The sequence below is a fragment of the Lissotriton helveticus genome, chromosome 2_1 (assembly GCF_964261635.1).
Source record: "Lissotriton helveticus chromosome 2_1, aLisHel1.1, whole genome shotgun sequence".
Lineage (NCBI taxonomy): Eukaryota > Metazoa > Chordata > Amphibia > Caudata > Salamandridae > Lissotriton > Lissotriton helveticus.
Window position 1 is genome coordinate 1,234,402,129 of NC_136059.1, and position 19,528 is coordinate 1,234,421,656.

The window sequence follows — 19,528 nt, forward strand, 5'->3', positions numbered from 1 at the left end:
GTTTAGGTGGAAAGCAGCTCCAATATAGAGCACTCTAAACACCAGCGACACTCTACATTTGCTCACCTGAAATGTCTGCTTTTCTATCAAAGTCTTTAAGCATAGGATTAGCACAGTGCCATCCACACCGAGATAGAAAGGGACAACGTCTTTTGCCATTTCCACTGCAAAACCTTACAGCATAGGATTAGCACAGTGCTATCCATGCTGAGCTGTAAAATGTAAAACATATTTTACCACTCTAGGCACAGTATTACAGCTTTGGATTGGTAAAATACCATCCAAGCCAACCTGAAATGAAGAAAAATAAACCCCTGCAGTCCTTGCAGTTCTCAACAACAGGAAAAAATGCTTGGTGGTGCTCCTATCTTTTCTAGAGGCTCCACAAGGTTGAAACAAAATCTGTGAAAAGTCTTCATAGGACACTATGGGGTGCTTATTGTTTGCATCAGTGAATAATGAATGAGCGACACCTGCAACTCATTTATTATTCCTTTATAGGTTATTTATTATTATTTTTTGCTGGCCAAGTGAACACCCAGGACATCCGCATGTTTAATTATTATTGGGGGCCATGCTGGCTCCATGCATGCAGCCCCATGGGCAACACAAGTGCTGGAAACATATTTATTTATGTTAAACTGTTGGGTTGCCCCAGTACCCACCTGGGGTACCTCACTCATGCTATATGCTTGTGGGAGCTGGCATCGCTCTTTTGCTCCCACACTGGCAGGACCAGCATTTTTCTCGTCTGCCACCTGAGCAGAAGCACAGTTCTGCTCCCAGCCTCGAAGAGTGCAGTCAGGGTAATCCCATATTATCCCGAGCAGGGAACTACAGTGTCACAGGGAAGAAGTCCATGGTAAACTGCAATGTATTGGGCCCTGAGGATGGGGTCCCCAGGGCCAATGTCAGTTCAGGGAGGTGGGCACAACACCTTGTTGATGTGGTGGCAACCAATCAGTTCTCAGCATGAGATCTGCTAGGTTTGATGAGTCTCCGCAACATGAAATATACAACGTTTTTGAACCTTAATTACTCAAAAACTACTGAACAGTTTTACACCAAATAGGAAAAAGCTTTCTGGACCAAGATCTAGCTCTCTGCCAAATTTTGTATAGATTTGTTCAGGTATTTAGGTTCTATCTGTGTCTAAAGTTCCTATTCCACTTGATGTATACCCCAAAACTTTCCATGCACAAACTAGACCAAAAAGAGCACTTTTTCAGAAAGGTTCATGAAGATTCGTCAAACAGCACTGTTAGAAGGTGGTTCTGACTATCTGACCTCACCCCCAGATTTTTTAACACCTATTTGTTGAGCTTTTACTGTGGTAGAGCCTCATAAGTTGGGACTCACCCACAGTGAACTCATGTTGAAAGGAACTGCATGTGCATTTTACCGGTGTCCCCCTGGCGTGAGTAGGCTGCTGCGCTGCCACCAGAGTAGGGGGCACTGGGCTGCTTACATGCAAACACGTATGTACATGTGTGGGATGTATGACGTTACAACACATACTTTTACATCGCATGCCTTTACAACGCGGTATTTACAACGAATACCTTTACAACGCATAGTGCTTTTGGGCGCTGGATAGTGAATAGTTTAATTTACTATTCCAACTCCAGTCCCCAGGGATAGTAGGGAAGGTGTTGGATAGTAAATTAAACCTATTCCCTATCCTAGAGCGCCCCCCCCAGCGCAATGCGTTGTAATGGTTTGCGTTGTAAAAGTTGCGTCGTAAAGGCACTGCGTGGTAAAAGTTGCGTTGTAAAGGATGTTCCCCACATGCGTGTGCACAAGTGTAAGGGTTGCGCAGGAGAGGATCCTGGCGGGTGCAGCCCAGGAAAAGCTACAAATTGAATAGTGTGGCGGGACTTATGCAGAACTGGGTGGTGACATAGAATAGGCTTTCTACAATGGGAAGAAACATTTGTGGGAAAGTCAGTGTGCTTTACTGTGTTTATTCCATTATTCTCCTATGAGGATGGTGAGCACAGTGGCTAGATTTACTTTCCTAGCACCTACAAATTCCAGACATGCACTAAAGTCCACTGTAACTTAACCCCTTCCACGCAGGGCTAATTCCTCCGTGGGAAGGGAGGGGCTGCGCGCGGCTCCGCGGTACTCATGACGAGTCCAGCTTGTCATGCTGCACAGTGGAGCTGTGCTCATGATGAGCTGGACTCGTCATGACTCCACGCACTCAAATAGAACACCTGCACAGGCAGGGAATTAGCCATGCATGGGAGGGCCGCGGCAGTAATGACGAGCTCAACTCGTCATGAGCACAGCTCCACTGTGCCTCATGACGAGCTGAGCTCATCATAAGCATGAATGGGGTTAAGTCCAAAGTCATATTTGTACGGCATCCAGAAATGTCATATTTCTCTGAGTCAGCCCATAACCAGGGCCTGGCTGGGGCTGACCCTGCCAGGCTGAATCAATTACCTTTCTCCCCAAGCTGTAGCATCAGAGGCACAGCCCTGCACGACAAGCTTTCCAAGGGTGAAGGCCTCCACTCGAGGAAGAGAAGATGGGTGGAGCTACAGGTTCATCCATCAGCGGCTGACACCCGGTGCTAGGCATCAGCTGCTCTAGAGAGAAGGCAGCGAGGGGGGAAGGGGCTCTCAGAGACCATGTGGTTGAGATACCTGGACGATGTCATTTTGAACAAACTCAGAGGCCTGGACAGGAAGGAGGGAGCAGGGGCATAGAAGGGATGTGTTGCTGTTTGATAGGGCAAACAGAGGCTTCCTGCCAGCCCCCCCCATTCTTTAAAAGAGTTTGCACAGAAAGAGGGTCTCTCTCTGGGGTGTGGTCTGCTGAGGACGACTGGTGTTGGAGCCTGGCACCATGGGCAGCTGGAAGGAAGAACCTTCAGACTGGCCCAGGACACTGACTTGTGCAACAAGGGGAGACCAGGACAAGTGACCATGAGCCTGGGCCTCTGCACAAGAAGAAGAGAGGCCCAGGAAGAGAGCCAGGCAAAAGGCTGGTGCAGGCAGCCAGTGAAGACCACTCCCTGCTGCATTCACCCTCCTGGAGATCAAGAGGGTGAAAATAAGTGCTCCCAGTGGCTGGGGAGTTCCACCAGGAGCAAGAAGAGGCCAAAATCAGGAAGATCCATCCTCTGGGCGCTGAGATATGCCCTCCATAGGGTAAGTGACCTTTGGCCGACCGCCGACGAAGCATGTGAGACTCCGCCGCCGGTCCAGAAAATGCCCCCGGGTGGGTCAGGTCCTGGGGGCTGCCCCCCAGCAGAAGTGAAGCGCTGTCGCTCTCCCCGTGAAAATGCCACCCTGGCCCCTGCCAAAAATGGAGGTATTTTCCCCCTGCGAAGACGGAAGTTGGGGAGCGCCGTCGCACTCCCCGTGAAGGGGCCCAACCGCGGTGCCCGGAGCCCACCATGGCCCCCAGTGTCAACGGAGGGCGGGGAGCGCCGTTGCACCCCCCGCAACAATGTCTCCAGGGCCCAGGATACCAACTCTGCGCCCCAACCCCCAGAAGCAGAGCCGGGGTGGGCTCCCCGAGCTGCAGTAACAGCTGTGGATCCAGGTGGGACTGGGCCCCCATCGAGGGCTGAAGATGCGGCGAGGCTGCCAGCAGTGCGTTGCGCTCTCCCCAGAGCAGCGGGGGTGGCGCTGCAATATTATGCGCTGGCAGGAGCCACTCACCCCATAATTCCTTGCAAGGAAAATAGCTTTTTATCGACTTATGGTGGCCCCAGGAGGATGGGGTCACCGCGACCTGCGTGCCAGGGTGCAGGGGAAGCTGCAGGAGTAACACAGTCTCCCCCAGCACAAAGATGAAAGTCCCTCTCTAGGGGACAGATGTAGGAGAGCAAATACCGGTCGGTAACGGCCGATTTCGGCCGTTTCCGACCGGTATTTGGTGTTTGACATGTAGGGGCCATTATTTTACAGATTAATTTACCGATTCTGTAAAATACCGAATCGGTAATTTTACCGATTCGGTAAATCCACATGTAGGTGACACTCCTAAGAGTGCCACAGGCCCTTAAGAGTCGGTATTTTACCACCCAATACTATTGGGTGGTAAAATACCGAATTCAGGTGTGCATGCACATCTGTGCATGCACACCTGTGCCATGTGACACACAGACATGCCCTTAGGGCATGTATGTGTGCCACATGTCACACCTGCCTGTACTTGGGGTGCTAGAGGGTGTCAAAGTGACACCCCCTGCACCCTTGCAGGATTCGGTATTTACCGATGCGGTAAATACCGAATCGGTATTTCCCATTGATTCCTATGGGCACAGCCCATAGGAATCAATGGTAAATACCGATTCGGTATTTACCGAATCGGTAAATACCGAATGTTACCGATTCGGTAAATACCGAATGTTACCGATTCGGTAAATCAAATTTAAATATTACCTACATCTCCCACCTTCAAATTTACCGATTCATAAATACTGAATCGTTAAAATTCGGTATTTAAGAATCGGTAAATTAGAATTACCTAGGGGGCGTGGCTTCGCGTGCGAAGATGGTGGACGCAGCCTGCTAGAGCTCCCACCAGCCCAATCCTAATCCGACAATTTATCCTGGCTCCCGGACCTGCTCTGCAGCCCACAAGTGTTGCTGTGGTAGCGCTCGGCGGGGGGTGTCTGCCGGTGCGGAGTGTTGACCCCCCCGGCCCCCCCTGCGGCGGTGATAGTAGCGGCGGCGGCCTGAGGCCTAGTCCCGGCGTGTGCAGCCGGGGCCTCGATTTTAGAGAGTCCCGGCCGGGAGCTCCCGGCGCTGGCCTGCCGCCGTGGCTGTTGGGCCCCTACCCTGGGCTTCTGATTGGCGGCGGAGTGGAGAGTAGGTGCACGGCGATGCACTCATTTGCAGTTGTGACTGCCTGCACTGCGGAGGCGCTGGAGGAGGACTGTGGCCTACACCGAGATCCGGAGACCGGGGCCTCGAGTTTGGAGGTCCCCGGCTGCCTGTGGTGGTGCACGGAAGCGGCCTAGGCAGTGAAGCAGAGGGACCGGCGGCGCTGTGGCCCCAAGGGCTTGATCCTGCCCGGTGTGCCTGGCTTGGCGCTGCCGTGCTCGCTTGGCCCTTGACCAGTGGACTCATTAAGGCCCACACTGGTGTGGAGCCCGAGATCTGAGGACGCCCGTAAGCAGTGGTGGCGGAGGCGAGACGAGAACAGTGAGTGTCCCTGGGGCCCCCGTGTGGGTGGACGAGAGGCTGAGGAGCTGAGGCCCGCTGCCAGCGTGCTAGTGGACTACCCCGCAGTTTGGGCGGAGGCGTGGGGGGGCCCCTGCAGTTCTAGGCGTGCGGCCGGCCGCTGAGGGGTCTGGAGTGGAACTACGAGAGCGGGCAGGCGTAGCCAGGCCGGTGCCACGTTATACTCCCTAACAAACGGCTGGGGCTGCGTGGCGGCCTGAGGGGGACGACTGCGTGGAGGAACCGTGCACCTTGGAGCAGTGGCGACCATAGGGTGGAGTGGCCCCTGTTGGTATTGGTGGCGTGGCGAATTCGAACTGAGGCGTTTCGCAGGCGGACTGCGGGGGGCTGCCTCCCTATACATCCCCGACATGACCAGACGCGGAGGAGGCAGTGGGTCCACCAAACAGGGGCCCATTGACAAATTCACTGGGCCGAGTGGGGGGCCCGGGGCATCTGGAGGTGGCCAGGGCACAGGGCCGGACAACGCAGCGCTTATGGCGGCGATCACTCAATCCAGGGACATGCTGGATGCCAAAATTGGAGCTGTAGGGGCCGATGTGACTTTGCTGCATCAGGATCTTCGCAATGCAGTGACTCGCATCACGGAGGCCGAATCCAGAATCTCGAGCGTGGAAGACGAAGTGGGGACCCCAAAGCAGAAGGTAGCTGCGTTGGAGAAAATTCAAAAGGGCCTTGCGCTCCGGGTGGAGGATGCTGAAGGGCGGGCGCGCAGGAACAACCTTCGCTTTGTGGGATTTCCCGAAGGCTGCGAGAAAGGGAACATGGAACTCTTCTTACTCCAGTGGCTGGAGAGCTGGCTCCCTCCGGACGTCCTGTCACAATGTTTTGTAATAGAGCGCGCACACAGAGCCCTGACGCAGAGGCCGCCTGCCAGGGAGCGGCCCCGGCCGGTGATTGCTAGGATTCTGAACTTCCATGACAGAGACACTATCCTAAGAGAGGCGAGGGCAAAGGATTCGCTTGCGTTCGAGAACCAGAAGATCATGATCTTTCCGGACTATACTAGGCTGGTGCAACAACAACGACACTCCTTCATAGCTGCCAAGGCGAAATTGCGAGGTCTGAAGCTCCAGTATTCCTTACTCTATCCGGCCCGCCTTCGGGTGGTTTTCCAGTCATGGACCCATTTCTTTGACACCCCAGAGGAGGTTTTCAGATGGACTGATGAGACGGTAAGGGTCCGGCCACATGCCCAACCGGGCTTGAATCCGGGTCCATCACGGGGTTCGTCACAGGAGCGAGGCGACCAATGTGTCCGGAGCAAGAGGCACAGGAGATCTAGGTCGCGGAAGCACTCCTCCTCTCGACATGGAGCACGGGAGGGGACACCTGCTGACTCTGACCACTCCGAAAAGGAACATTGAAGGACGCTGGGGTGAGAGATTATCTGATGGCGTCGTGGACCCCTGCCGGGGGTGGTCAGGGGGCTGCGCTCTGCTGATCGGACAACTGAGGACTGAGTATATTGCGACAGCTCGCTTTGCATATTTGTGACTGTGTGGGGCTGTGGGGTGGGGTTCTGGGAGCTTGTATGCAGGGGCTTCTTGTCTCCTATGTGGGTGGGAGTTGGCGTGGGGGGTTCTTCTTGGTTGAGTGGGTAGTTGGGATCCATTGGTATGGCTGGCTTTGGGCGCTCTGTTTTGGGCCCGAGGTTACCCATGCCGCGACAGATACTTCAGTGTTCTATGAGGTATAGGGGTGGGTGGTGGGGGAAGGGGAACTGGGTGTTGAGGGGGGCGTTCTGGGGGGGGGGGGAAGGGCGGGAGGGGATGGTGGGGGTTGCATGTGATTTCTACTGCTTTGCTTCTGATTGTGCTGTCTGCTCTGGCCTACTGCTGGTTGCTCGGGTCTTGTGTCCCCTGGGATTATGGCTGATGCATCACCTCCGGGACTCCCTACGGCGTCCATGCGCATACTGAGCTGGAATGTTAGGGGGATGCTCGATAAAATTAAGAGGGGAGCAATTCTGCGATGGGGAAGAGGGAAGCGGCAGATGTCCTACTACTACAGGAAACGCATATGATGGGGACGAAAGTGGTTAGTCTGCAACGCTTTGCCTACCAACAAGTCTTTCATGCTGGGTTTACCAGGGGCTCCAGGGGGGTCGCCATATTGGTCCACCGCAGGCTGGCTTATGTACATGAGAGACAGTGGCTTGACCCACAGGGTCGGTATGTCTTTGTGAAGGGAATGGTGGGTTCAGAACCTGTTGTGTTTGGGAGTATATATGCGCCTCCCCCGTTGCAGTGGTCCCTGGCTGAGAAGTTGTTTGTGGTGTGGGCGGAAATCCCGTAGTCCCTGGCAGTACTGGGAGGGGATTGGAATGATGTGATGGATGCGAGTATGGACCGTCAGAGACCGCAGGAGACACCGTCTGCTGCTACTCCCACCCGGTTGAGTGCAATGGTGGAAGGGCTGGGTTGGATTGATGTTTGGCGACACTGCATGCTAAGGTACGTGAGTATACATATGTTTCGGCTGTGCATGGCTCCTTCTCGCGACTGGACTGTATTTTTGTGCCTGGTGCGTTTCTGAGTAGGGTGCGAGGGGCGGACATTTTGCCTCGGGGGCTGTCTGACCACTCCCCAGTGGCTGTGGATGTTGAGTTACACAGGAGGAGACAACCGTTTCGGTGGAGGATGTCTTCATAGCATCTCCAGCAGGCTGATTATGTGCACCACATGAGGGGGGCGATTGCCCATTATTGGCAGGAAAATCTGGGGGCGGACGTGGATGTGACTGTGGTCTGGGAGGCCATGAAGCCCACTCTGAGGGGAGTTGACATCGCGTGGTGTGCGGCGGCCCGTCGCCGACGTACGGAGGCCATAGTTGCTGCCGTGGCACGCGTGGATGTTCTTGAGCGGCAATGTCGGGGAGGGGGAGACGATGTGGCGGTGCGGCTACTTCTGCAGGTGCAGCAATCCTATGCGTCCGTGTTATTGGACGAGGCCCGACAGGCGTGGCTGGCCACGCGAAGTAGGGTTTACCAATGGTGGGACAAGTCCTGTACTATGCTCCATAGGCTGTGTCAGCGTACCCTGCAGCCACTTACGCTGCCGGGACTCACAGGTGATGACGGAGTCACGTTGACGGATCCGGTGGAGTTGGCGGCTAGCTTTGCCCGATACTACACAGAGCAATATGCGCCACAGGACTGTCTTCCAGCCGATGAGGTCGATAAATTTATTGCTGATTTGCCCCCGAGGACCGTCTCGGAAGACCGTCTCGGACGACACGCGAGCGGCGTTGGACCTCCCTCTTACGGCGGAGGAACTGGGCGATGCGCTAGGACAGCTCAACCCCGGGAAGGCACCTGGGCCGAGTGGCTTCCCGTGCGAATTCTATAAGAAATTCCAACTCCAATTAGGGTCCCACTACAGGACCGTGTTGGAAGCGGCAAGGGAACTGGGTAGGCTGCCAGCTGATTGGCGCCACGCTGAAGTGGTGGTGTTCCAGAAACTGAGTAGGCCGCCTGATCGACATGACTCCTACCGCCCTATATTTTTGCTTAATGTCAAAGCTAAGCTGCTGGCAAAGGCGTTGGCGAACCGTGGCTGATCTGGTCCACCCGGACCAAGCGGGCTTTATGCCGCATAGGGCAACGCGGCACAATATTCGACGGGCACAGACGGCAGTGGACGCGATGGGGGCCACGGGAGAGCGGGCAGCCCTGCTGTTGGCAGATATTGATAGGGCATTTGACTCCGTGAGCTGGACCTACCTGTTTGCGCTCCTGCCCCATCTTAACCTGGGCCCTGTTTTTATCTCGTATCTCAAGCTGCTGTACACTGACATCACGGCGTCCGTGCGAGTCTCCGGGGCGGTTTCCGAGAGGTTTCCAATTGGTCGGGGGACCCGCCAGGGTTGCCCGCTGTCTCCATACCTATTTGCGCTGGCCATAGAGCCCCTGGCCTCTTGGGTTCGGATCGATGCGCAGTTGCGGGGCTTCCGGTGGGACGGGGGACTCACAGACAGGATCGCACTATATGCGGATGACGTCCTCTTTTTCCTCACGGACTTAGATAGATCGGGTCCTCGGGTGTTGGAAATTATGCGCATCTTTGGCGAGGTATCGGGTCTTTATCTTAACCCTCGTAAGTCCACCCTGTGGGTGCTGGGCGACGGGGCGTATACGGGCTCCTGGGCGTCAGCCTTGCAGGTAGCAGTTGACGGCCTGCTGTATCTTGGCGTGTTCCTGTCGGAGTCCGTGGCGATCTCCTTGGAGCGCAACGTGATACCGGTGTGGGAAAAGGTCCAGTCGGACATTAGAACGTGGTCCCGGATGCCCCTTACTATTTATGGCAGATCTGCGAGATTTAAAATGGTTGCGCTCCCGCGCCTTTTGTATCAGCTGCAGAATCATCCCCACCTGGTCGCACCCCAGTGGTTCCGGCAAGTTAATTCCGTGCTGGGACGCTTCTTGTGGGTGGGAGGTGCCGCCAGAGTGGCGCTGTGTACTTGCTTCCTGTCCACCTATTGTGGTGGCCTTGCAACGTCCGACGTGCTGTCGTATTACCAGGCCTCCCATTTGTTAGTGTTGAATGAATGGTGGTATGGTAATAGAGGAGACCCGGCATATGCAATAGAGCGATCGTTGATGGGTGCCAACACGCTGCACTTGCTCTTGTACTCAACCAGACTGCGGAGGCAATTGCCTCGTGCCACGCAAGTAGTTTTTGTGATATGGCGACAGGCGCTGCGCCGCATGGGCTGGTGGGGCAGATTGACAGCAGAGACTCCTCTGTGGAGAAATGGGCAACTCCCCGCGTTGGCCTCGCTGGCAGGGTTTGGCGGATGGTATTCTATAGGGATCTCATCGCTGGGAGACGTGGTCTCCGGAGTAGCCCTCAAATCGTTCCAGGCGCTTAGAGACAAGTTCCATATGCCTAATACCCAATTTTTCAAATACCTGCAGCTCCGCCATGCGCTTGAGCCCAGTCTGGTGGGTCTGGAGTCGCTCCCGGAGTTCAGCCCCCTGGAGGCGAAAGTTTTCATGGGAGACCTTGGTGACAAGAAGGTGTCACGTATTTATCAAACCCTTGTCATCCATTGTTCCTCTACTCTAAGCGCATTAAAGGAAGCCTGGGAAGGAGACGTTGGACCGCTGGATGAGGACGATTGGAGGGAGGCCTTGGAGTCCCTGCGAGGGACTGCTATCGCAGTGCGTCTCAGGCTAGTCCAATTTAAATATCTGCATAGGGCCTATTACATGAGGGAGCGACTATGGAAAGCAGGCTTGATTGGATCCCCGGAGTGTTTCCGATGCGGAGTTGAGATGGGTACCTTGCTGCATACTGTATGGACATGTGCCGGCCTGACTGGGTTCTGGAGGGGCGTATGGGGATGTCTATCGGAGGTGCTGGGGTGGGATCTTCCCCGTACTCCTCGACTGGGCCTTTTACATGTACTGGAGGGCGTGGGGGGGAATCGCTACAAGCGCCACCTTTTATTGTTGGGTCTTGTCGTGGCCAAACGGGACTTGGCACGTGCATGGAAGAGTGATCGTGCTCCCCCGTTGACCGCGTGGAAAGCAGGGATGGATTATTTTATGGGTCTTGAGCACCCTGTGTTTGAAGCCAGAGGGTGCCCCCGGAAACACTACAAAATCTGGAAGCGGTGGGCGGAGTATAGGGGTTTGATTCTGGTACCTCCAGTGGAATCTGATGATGGACTAGATTTGGAAGATGGAATATAGGCCTGAGTAGACGCAAGTTTCCTGGTTTGACACAAACAATTATTGGAGGCTTACTGGGATAACGTGGACGGGGTTAGGGAGGGATAAGGGGTGGGTAGGTGGGGCACTGGGTTGATGTGGGCGGCGGGGGGGTTATGTGGGGTTGTTTTTGATTGGGTGTGTGTGATGCTCATACCAATTTTGACATTTGGCAGGACTCTCTTGACTGTGGAGAACTGCATACATGCTTTACATGATCAATAAAATAAAAAACTTTGTTGTGGAAATTAGAATTACCTACATCTGGCCCTTGGTCTCTGGGGGCTTGGAAAGAATAACCCCTCAAGGGCTCAGCATCGGCGTCAACAGCATCCTGTGGCTGGAACTTTTGTTCTTCAGCTGAGGTGTGTTAAAGATTGCACCAAGGAGTGAAATGTGAAGGGCTGAGTTGGGAGATGTCTGGAAGAGGGCATCCCCTGGAGGTGAAGAGGAGTAATTGCACCAGAAATGCAATTACTAATGTAATTTTTTTTAGAGGGACGGAAAATCACATGTGTTATGTGAAGTACCTGTGTAAGGTGATGTCATAAGCCAAATGGGGTTATGTAATGTTGCTGGACATTCCTGCTAGGACATTCCGGCTCTGGCTGTATTTGCGTAATCCTATGATTTTAACTGTGATGCCTTGTAGGGGCTTTAATTGCAATGCATTATAATCGTTATCATCTATGATAAGTACCTCATTTAAAGTGATGTCCAAACATGTATTCTTACTATTCTTACTACTGCATTAGGGGGGGAACAACCCAGACTGTTAGCCACAAGATGTAGAGGTGCATACTATATGGTCAGTATGAGATGCTCAGTCAGGGTTATGTGTCCCCAGAGCAGGTGTACCTATTTTTTATGCTTGTTGAGATGATGGGGTGAGTCGCCACTGGGATGGTGCCATTTGGCAAGGCCCTCGCTCCAGGTTATGTCAACCCACTGCATTAGGGGGCAAGATGATGTACATACATGGGAGTGGTAATACTAGATCCCACCTCCCCTGCGGGAGGGGTGGAGCTGTTATGAAATGTCACAAAAGTAATTCCAACAGCTTATGTATATTTGTAAATTGGTGCATATAATTAAGTAGTGTGTGTGTTTAATAAATGTTCTCTGACTTTTATGTTATGTTATGTTATGTTATGTTATGTTATGTTATGTTATGTTAAATTTGTTTTCTATAGCGCACGGCTACTCCAACGGAGTGTCCCGGCGCTTTACAGTGGCAGCTCATAAAAAACATAACAGATGAAGACATTCAGAAACAACAGGATAACACAGCTAGAGGGTAAAAAGCCAAGTTTTTAGGCCTTTCCTAAAAGACAGCAGATTAGAGGTACTGTGTAAGGCCAGTGGCAGAGTGTTCCAAAGCTGGGGCGCCCTCAAACTAAACGAGCGCCCCCCAATCCGGGCCTTCATAACTCGGGGGGACCACCGCAAGAGACAAAGATTCAGAGCGCAAAGCTCTGGTAGGGCAATAAAAAACAAGCCTGCATTGGAGATATTTAGCTCCCAGACCGATGAGCGCTTTATGGGCCAGGGTCAGTGCCTTGAAAGCTATCCGCTTCCGGATAGGCAGCCAATGGAGTGACTGTAAAAGGTCGGACACTCTGGCTCGCCTGCGAAGGCCAAAAATGGCACGCGCCGCGGAATTCTGCACGACCTGTAATCGCTGCACAAGATAATCCGGGAGACCCAGATAGAGCACGTTGGCATAGTCCAATCTGGAGCCAATCAAAGCTTGCACCGTAATCTTCCTGTGCTCTTCAGTGAGCAGAGGAAGGAACTTCCGGAGCATCCTAAGGATGCCGAAACATGTGCCCATGAGGCCGAGGATCTGAGATCTCATGGCCAGACTGTTATCGATCTTAACTCCCAGGTTTTTTGCCACCTGGGATGCCTGAGCTGGAGGAAACATATCAGTCGGCCACCATGCCTGCCAATCAGGGTCCGCGGTACAGCCAAAGAACAGCACCTCTGACTTGTCAGAGTTACATTTAAGGCTGTTCTGCTGAAACCAATGCTCTCTCCATCGAAGTCCTCACCTTTCCTACATGTGAAGAGAAGCTGGGTGTCATCGGCGTAGGAAACGATCTGGGCCCCAAAAGACTCCGCCAGTGCCGCCAAAGGGCTCATAAAGATGTTAAAAAGAGTCGGGCTCAACACAGAACCCTGCGGAACTCCGACTCCCAGTGGCGGCATCTCAGCGGAGCTAGGGGGGATCCAGACCGTTTGTCGACGGCCAGCTAAGAAAGATGTAAACCAGCTGAACACCGTCCCCCTCAGACGGATGTTATAGAGTCTGGCGAGGAGCCCCTCATGGGGGACGGTGTCAAAAGCCGCCGACAGATCAAGCATGACAAGCATGGCTTTGCCTCCAGAGTCCAGAACCTCCTTGATGGCCTCAGACACTTCTAAAAGCGCCGTCTCTGTACTCAAATTGGGCCGGAAGCCGGATTGAGAATGGTGCAGCAGATCGTTAGTCTCCAGAAAAACAGAGAGCATGCTGTGAACGTGCTTTTCCGTAATGTTTGCCAACGCTGGAAGAAGCGATATAGGCCTATAATTGGCCAGCACCTCAGGGTCTAAGCCCGGCTTTTTGAGGAGGGGGATCACCATTGCCCGCTTCCAAGCCTGCGGGACCATCCCCTCCCTCAAAGAACGGTTCAAAATTGGATTAACCAATGGGTTTACTACATCCGCCATCCTCGCCAAAAATTTGGCCGGGCAGGGGTCTAGTGGTGACCCTGATTTAAGGTTGACTAAAAATGCCAGTGATGTGGAAAGACTGGCAAACCAAAGTACAGACTGGACAATCAATTATTGAGTGTTATTTCTGTGCACCTGTAATGGCGATTACTAGCCCACACCACCTTACTTGAGTAAGCCATAGACTGCTCTGCAATGCTACCCTCTGAGAGTCAGGCACAACACTAGGGTGTTTGGTTCCTAGTAAAGGACAAATGTGACATGTTATTTGTGCAGGCCTCATAGATACTGCCTCGTTTTCCAACAAGCACCAAATTATTAGCAACAGAAAAAACGAATTTCCATGGAAACACGATCATAACTCAGTATAAATGAAGGCTTTTAATCCTGAAATAAAAACATACTCATTATATACTTGCAAAACAACAAAAGCAGTAGCATACCAAGAGCCATTGCTTATACATTATAGACCACAGGTAAGATGTCACATGATACATAATATTATGTATACATATGACAATCCCGAAAGGAACCTACAAATAGTCAGTCTACATAGGTACATAGTACAACAGTCGAACATGACAGCTTGAGGAAATCATTCAGTCCAAAAAGCGGCTAGCCACAGGGGAGTCATATTATTCATAAGTTTTAATTTGCAGAAAGATAAATCCTCAAGAAAGGTGGACAAGACAGGAATAAAGGGACACAATAGTTACAAAAATATGTTTCTGTCCAGAATTCTTCATTGAAGGCATGATGTGAAATTATTTTTGCTGTCTGGATCACATACTTTATAGCTGTAAAAAAAAGCACACTCAGCCCTGCTTCTAAATACATAGAGCCTCCTCTATGAGGCCCCTTGAGTCCTCGGAATGTCACTTTTTGTGACGTTCCATGGCGCAGAAGCCTGCATGTATTTATCAGGCAGTACTAAGCCACTTTTTTTGGCTTAATGCTGCCTGATAAATATCAGTCCCTTTAACGCAGTGTTCTGCGATAAAGGGGCGTGCAATGGGTGTTGCTGGGGGCGTTCCCAGCAACATCCATGGCCTTTTGACACTGCCCCAGATTTACGAGAAATCGTAAATCTGAGGCAGTGCCAAAAGCTTACGCCTCCCCAGGAGGCACAACGGGGAGAAATATCTTTATTTCTCCTAGTTTTTCCTTTTTCCATGTGTGCTGCATTCTGCAGCACACGTAGAAAGCGAAAAAGCCTCTTGTGATTATTTTTGTACAGAAAGGTTTCCCTTCCTGTACAAAAATAATCATCCCCGCAACACAGGCACCATTGTGAAAAGGTGCCTGCGTTGGCGCAGGCAGCCCTATGTGCGCCGGCGCAGGGGAAGAAGAGAGAAGAGAGTGCTCAGTAAAGAAGAGAGAGCTCAGTAAAGAAGAAAAAAACAAGTAGGTAAGGAAAGTAAAAAAATAGCTCTAACATGAGGTTAAGGAAGAAAAGGAAATATGCAGACAAACACTAAAAAGACAACATAGACAAACATAAACATGACAATCTAAAAGCATAAATAGTAGCTCAGAATCACACAAATGCACAAGCAAGATTGACCTGCCTAAATAAAGCCCTCATAGAAAAACGTAGAAAAGTAGGCGACTTATCATGAAAAAATTATGACATAGGAATCAAGTGTCAGACATAGGAATCAAGTGTCAGACACATTAATTTCCATTGAGAGCAGTAACTGTTGATCCAAGAAGAAACGAAGATCCTCAAGGTGTTAAAAAGACTTGGAAAAACTATCTTTCCATATTTTCATAGTAGATGTGTCAAGTGCTTAATTTGAGCAGGTGCTTTCAGGTGCTCAGCACCGGCACTTCTTTCACAGGGCCGGGGCCACGATTTCTGGTCTTGGAGGTGGTGGTCTCAATAATAATTGTCCAATTTAAAATAAAAAGAACCACATACCTTGCATGGTGACGGGCTGGTATGTTTTCATAGGCAGGCATGTGTCTGTCAGGCATGCATGATAGTGTATCATCACTTTAGTGATGATGTCGTCACGCCTGTCATGAATCCAAGCATTTATCATTAACGAATAGCTTGCATTCGATTCCCGGAGTCTGCTGCACCCTACCACTGCCTAGCCTAAGCATCGCATTGGATAATTGTAGTGGGGGCCTGCAGCCCTGCATTGCTACTATCCTCAACATGCTTGATGTGGCTGTGGCCCACCGCAACTTTGTGCACTATGGAGTCACCTGCAGTTTCCGTTCGCTGCCTCCAAGCATGCTAATTGCTGAGTGTGCTTGAACCCAGTAGGTGCATTAGCCATACTCACGTCTCACAGGCATTGCAGCATTGCGGCTGGGGACAGTGCTTGTGCTGTGGCAGGCAGGGTCACAGCAAGCTGAGCAGTGGATGCCTATGCCATCCTCATAACTGGACCAAACTAATTACAGGCAGCACTAGCAGTGACATGACCTGCTGTGCTCAAGCAGCCTCCTGACCTGCAACAAACCCAGTCAGACCGCACTGATTAATATGTTTAAAAAAAGCATTTTCATTTAGTGTACATTTTGTTTTCGCACTCATCTGTTGGTGTAGGTAAAGAAGTAAAACACATGTCTTAGGGACAGACAGCAGAGCATGGTTACAGGATAGAGACTGAGGCAGTGCGAGTGTTGAAATTGGGCACACAGGAGGTAGAAGTGGTCTTTAGCCTCCTTGCCAGCATTTTCAGCCCGGCACTTCATTTTTTACAAATTAGGCACTGGATGTGTTCAAAAAAGCTGTATTTGAAACCACAGCTTCTTAGTCGTGGTCCGAGGTCCGAGTACTCATTGTGTATTTTAACAGCTTCTTTAGCGAAGTCTTGGTGTATAAAAATGTTATGACCGTTGACCTTCAAAGACGGGATCTCTCTTGCTGCTTTCCAGATCATCGCCAGATGACGATGACACAAAACCTTGAAGATCATTTGTCGTGGTTTTGTATGATTTGGATTACGATATGAATGAATTCTATGTGCCTTTTTTCTGAGAAAGTGAGGTGTAAAAACATTTCTAGACATTTCATGCAGTTATTCCCTTCAACATCCTCTGGCAAATTAAAAATACGTATGTTGTACTATCTATTGCGATTATCAAATCAAGCAATAAACTACTCATCAGCAATATTTTTGCTGTAATAGTCACCAAACCGTCGATTTTGGATTTGTTATCTTGAATATATATGGCACTGTCAGTACCTTCATAGAAAGACTTGCCATTTCTTTGCGTATATTTTTAAATTTCTGATGCAATAGTTTTTGTATTGGAATAGACTGCTTGTAATTCCTCTAATAAAATGGATATCGAAGGTTCCTCAGACTCCACAATTTTTTACTTGACTGGTGGAGGAGAAATATATTGTTTTGCATTTGTTCAACACTACAAGCACATTTTTCCCCTTCCATTTCGATAATTAAACTGTAATAATGATAAAAGCACCTTAAAATGAAGATATAGAAATAAATAAATGACAAGCTCTGCAAAAGGGGCCTGTGCAGCAGCTAAAAGCAGCTGTGGGTGTGGTTTAGGCCTCAGCCGCACCCTTTCCTTTAAGTAACTCAGCTCTCCTGACAAAAAACTTCAACAGAAGCTCACTTGCCTGACCAGTGAAAGCCTGAAAAATGGAAACACCTGCTAGGCAGCAAAAAAGACTCCAGCGACAGCACCAACACCAAGCGCCAGCCTTACTTGTCACTCAGGAAAAAAAACAAGCAGGCAAACTTGCCAACTAAGCGGCTTTTAAATCTGCAATAAAGCGGGCTTCACAGAGATTTATCGAGAAGTGGCCATCTTGTTTTGCGCACTCGCACAATTCTAGGATGGACCCTCTCCATGGGCATGAGTTTGAGATTCTTGGATTTGGGTCTGTTAAGTCTACTGTGGGTACCAGTAACTTCTGGGATGAGGGGAGATGGGGTTTAATATCCTCATTAGAATGACTCAATGAGGACCTTGTGTAGTTTAATACGTTCCATTAGAGTAAATATGCAGGTTACCTCTAGTTGCACAATATAGTTATTCTTTTCCAAGTTATTGTCATCACTAATGAATTAAAAACGAGACTTTAAGAGAACTATTTGTAAGTTCATATTCTGAGGATACACTGAGTACTCGATGCTCAAAATTGGTAAACAACAAGACTCCCAGATATTTTTAAAAGGGTTTATAACTACAGTTTCTCCACAGAAATTTAGAATGTAAATTTGAGGCCATTGTATAACTGATTATAATAATTATACTAATTATATAGGTGTTGGAATAAACTTTCCTTATTCTATCAGAACATGTCATATGTGTTAAGTGTGGAAACTAATAAAGTTGAACTTATAAGGAAATAATTTTCAAATTCTTGCAGGTTTGTGGCACTGATAACAAGACGTATGACAGTGAATGCCACTTGTTCGGTACCAAATGTCAAATGGAAGGAACAAAAAATGGAAGCCACTTACATCTGGATTACAGAGGGTCCTGCAAACGTGAGAGCATATTTTTCATCTTAGCTCTTCCCTATCGTTTTTCTTTTTTCACTTTTCTTATCAATGCAAGGCTTAGATGGGTTTTGGGCCATGATTAGAGCATTGGTCATGTTTCCATTTCAGGTGCAAAGTGACACGTCAGGCGACATTTTCTCATGTGCTGATTATGCATGATTCATCGTTCTCATTGGCAAATTACCTATCCTGTGCTATTTACCCATAGATTTCTTTTGGATGAAAAACCTCACAAGAATTATGTTAGCAAATAATAAAAAAAATCAAATTTATGCACCTTGGAACGTGCACAGGTTTTCAGATATGCTTGCCCTGGAATGTCCAATGTTCCTTGGTGCACAAATCAGAATTTCATGCTACTTGTCCTTAAGATTCTCAGGTAAAACCACCTTTTTTGTGATGTAAAAATTGAGGGCACTTACCATGGAGGGGGTAATTTGCGCAAGAGAAAATACTAACAAGCAGATTTAGTAGTCTGTCACACAGTGCAGTGCAGCAGCCGCAAATGATGCACTATGGGCCTCATTAGGATGGCGGTGAATCCGCATCCTCCGGGCCGGAGGATGCGGATTCACCGCCACGGCCACATCAAACACCCACCGCCAGATTAGGATGGCGGTGGGAATGTGGTGGGACCAGCGGCAAACGGCAGGTCCGTCCGCCGCTGATCCGCGGGTTTTGCCGGGCCATTTGGTGGCGGTGTCTGCAAGACACCGTCAGCCAAATTAGGAAGCATGAGTAAACATGCTTTTCTGCTGCGTTTTTTCCGCCGTGGAAAAGCATGTGGACCTTTGCTTCTGGGGGGCCCTTGCAGGCCCCCAGGGTAAAGGAGGGGTGGGGGTGCACATGGGGGGTACCTATGGTACCCCCCTGCATTTGCATGCACAAAGCGGCAGGCACCGCACGGTGCCTGCCGCTTTGTGCATGTAAATGTGAAACATGCTTTTTTAACCTTGCGGCGGGTGCTGCTTCAAGCAGCACCCGCCGCAAGGTTAAAGATCCAGGATGTGACCGCCAGGGTGGCGGTCACATCCTAATTTGCATGGAGGGACCGCCACTGCCCATGCGGACGGTCCCTCTTCCACGGGGGTGGCGGACGGACGCAGGTCCGTCCGCCATCCTAATGAGGCCCTATGTGTGAGAACGAGAGAGCAGCAGAGGACCATATTTACAGAAATATGTCACTCTCTTTTCCCCTTTCCCAAACGCCAGTGCAGAAATGTGCAGCTGTGTGCCACGGATACGCCTTTCCACCATAGTACAAGGGTTTTTCCGTGAGTAGCATAGGTTTTATACTGGAAGAATATCCTTCCAGGCCAAAATGCTATCCTTAGACTAACTTTAAACCTTTTCCCAATTTATATGTGTGCTATACAGTGCAGCACACAAGC

The 19,528-nt window shown here is 50.4% G+C and overlaps 1 protein-coding gene across 1 annotated transcript in view; it reads left to right on the top strand.

Moving 5' to 3' along the window:
* Positions 1–19,528, top strand: part of LOC144819696 (uncharacterized) — a 287,938-nt gene that overhangs the window by 152,868 nt on the left and 115,542 nt on the right. Inside the window, exon 7 of the mRNA XM_078677488.1 lies at positions 18,002–18,122. Coding sequence (XP_078533614.1) covers positions 18,002–18,122 — 121 coding nt within the window. The remainder of the gene's footprint in view (positions 1–18,001; positions 18,123–19,528) is intronic.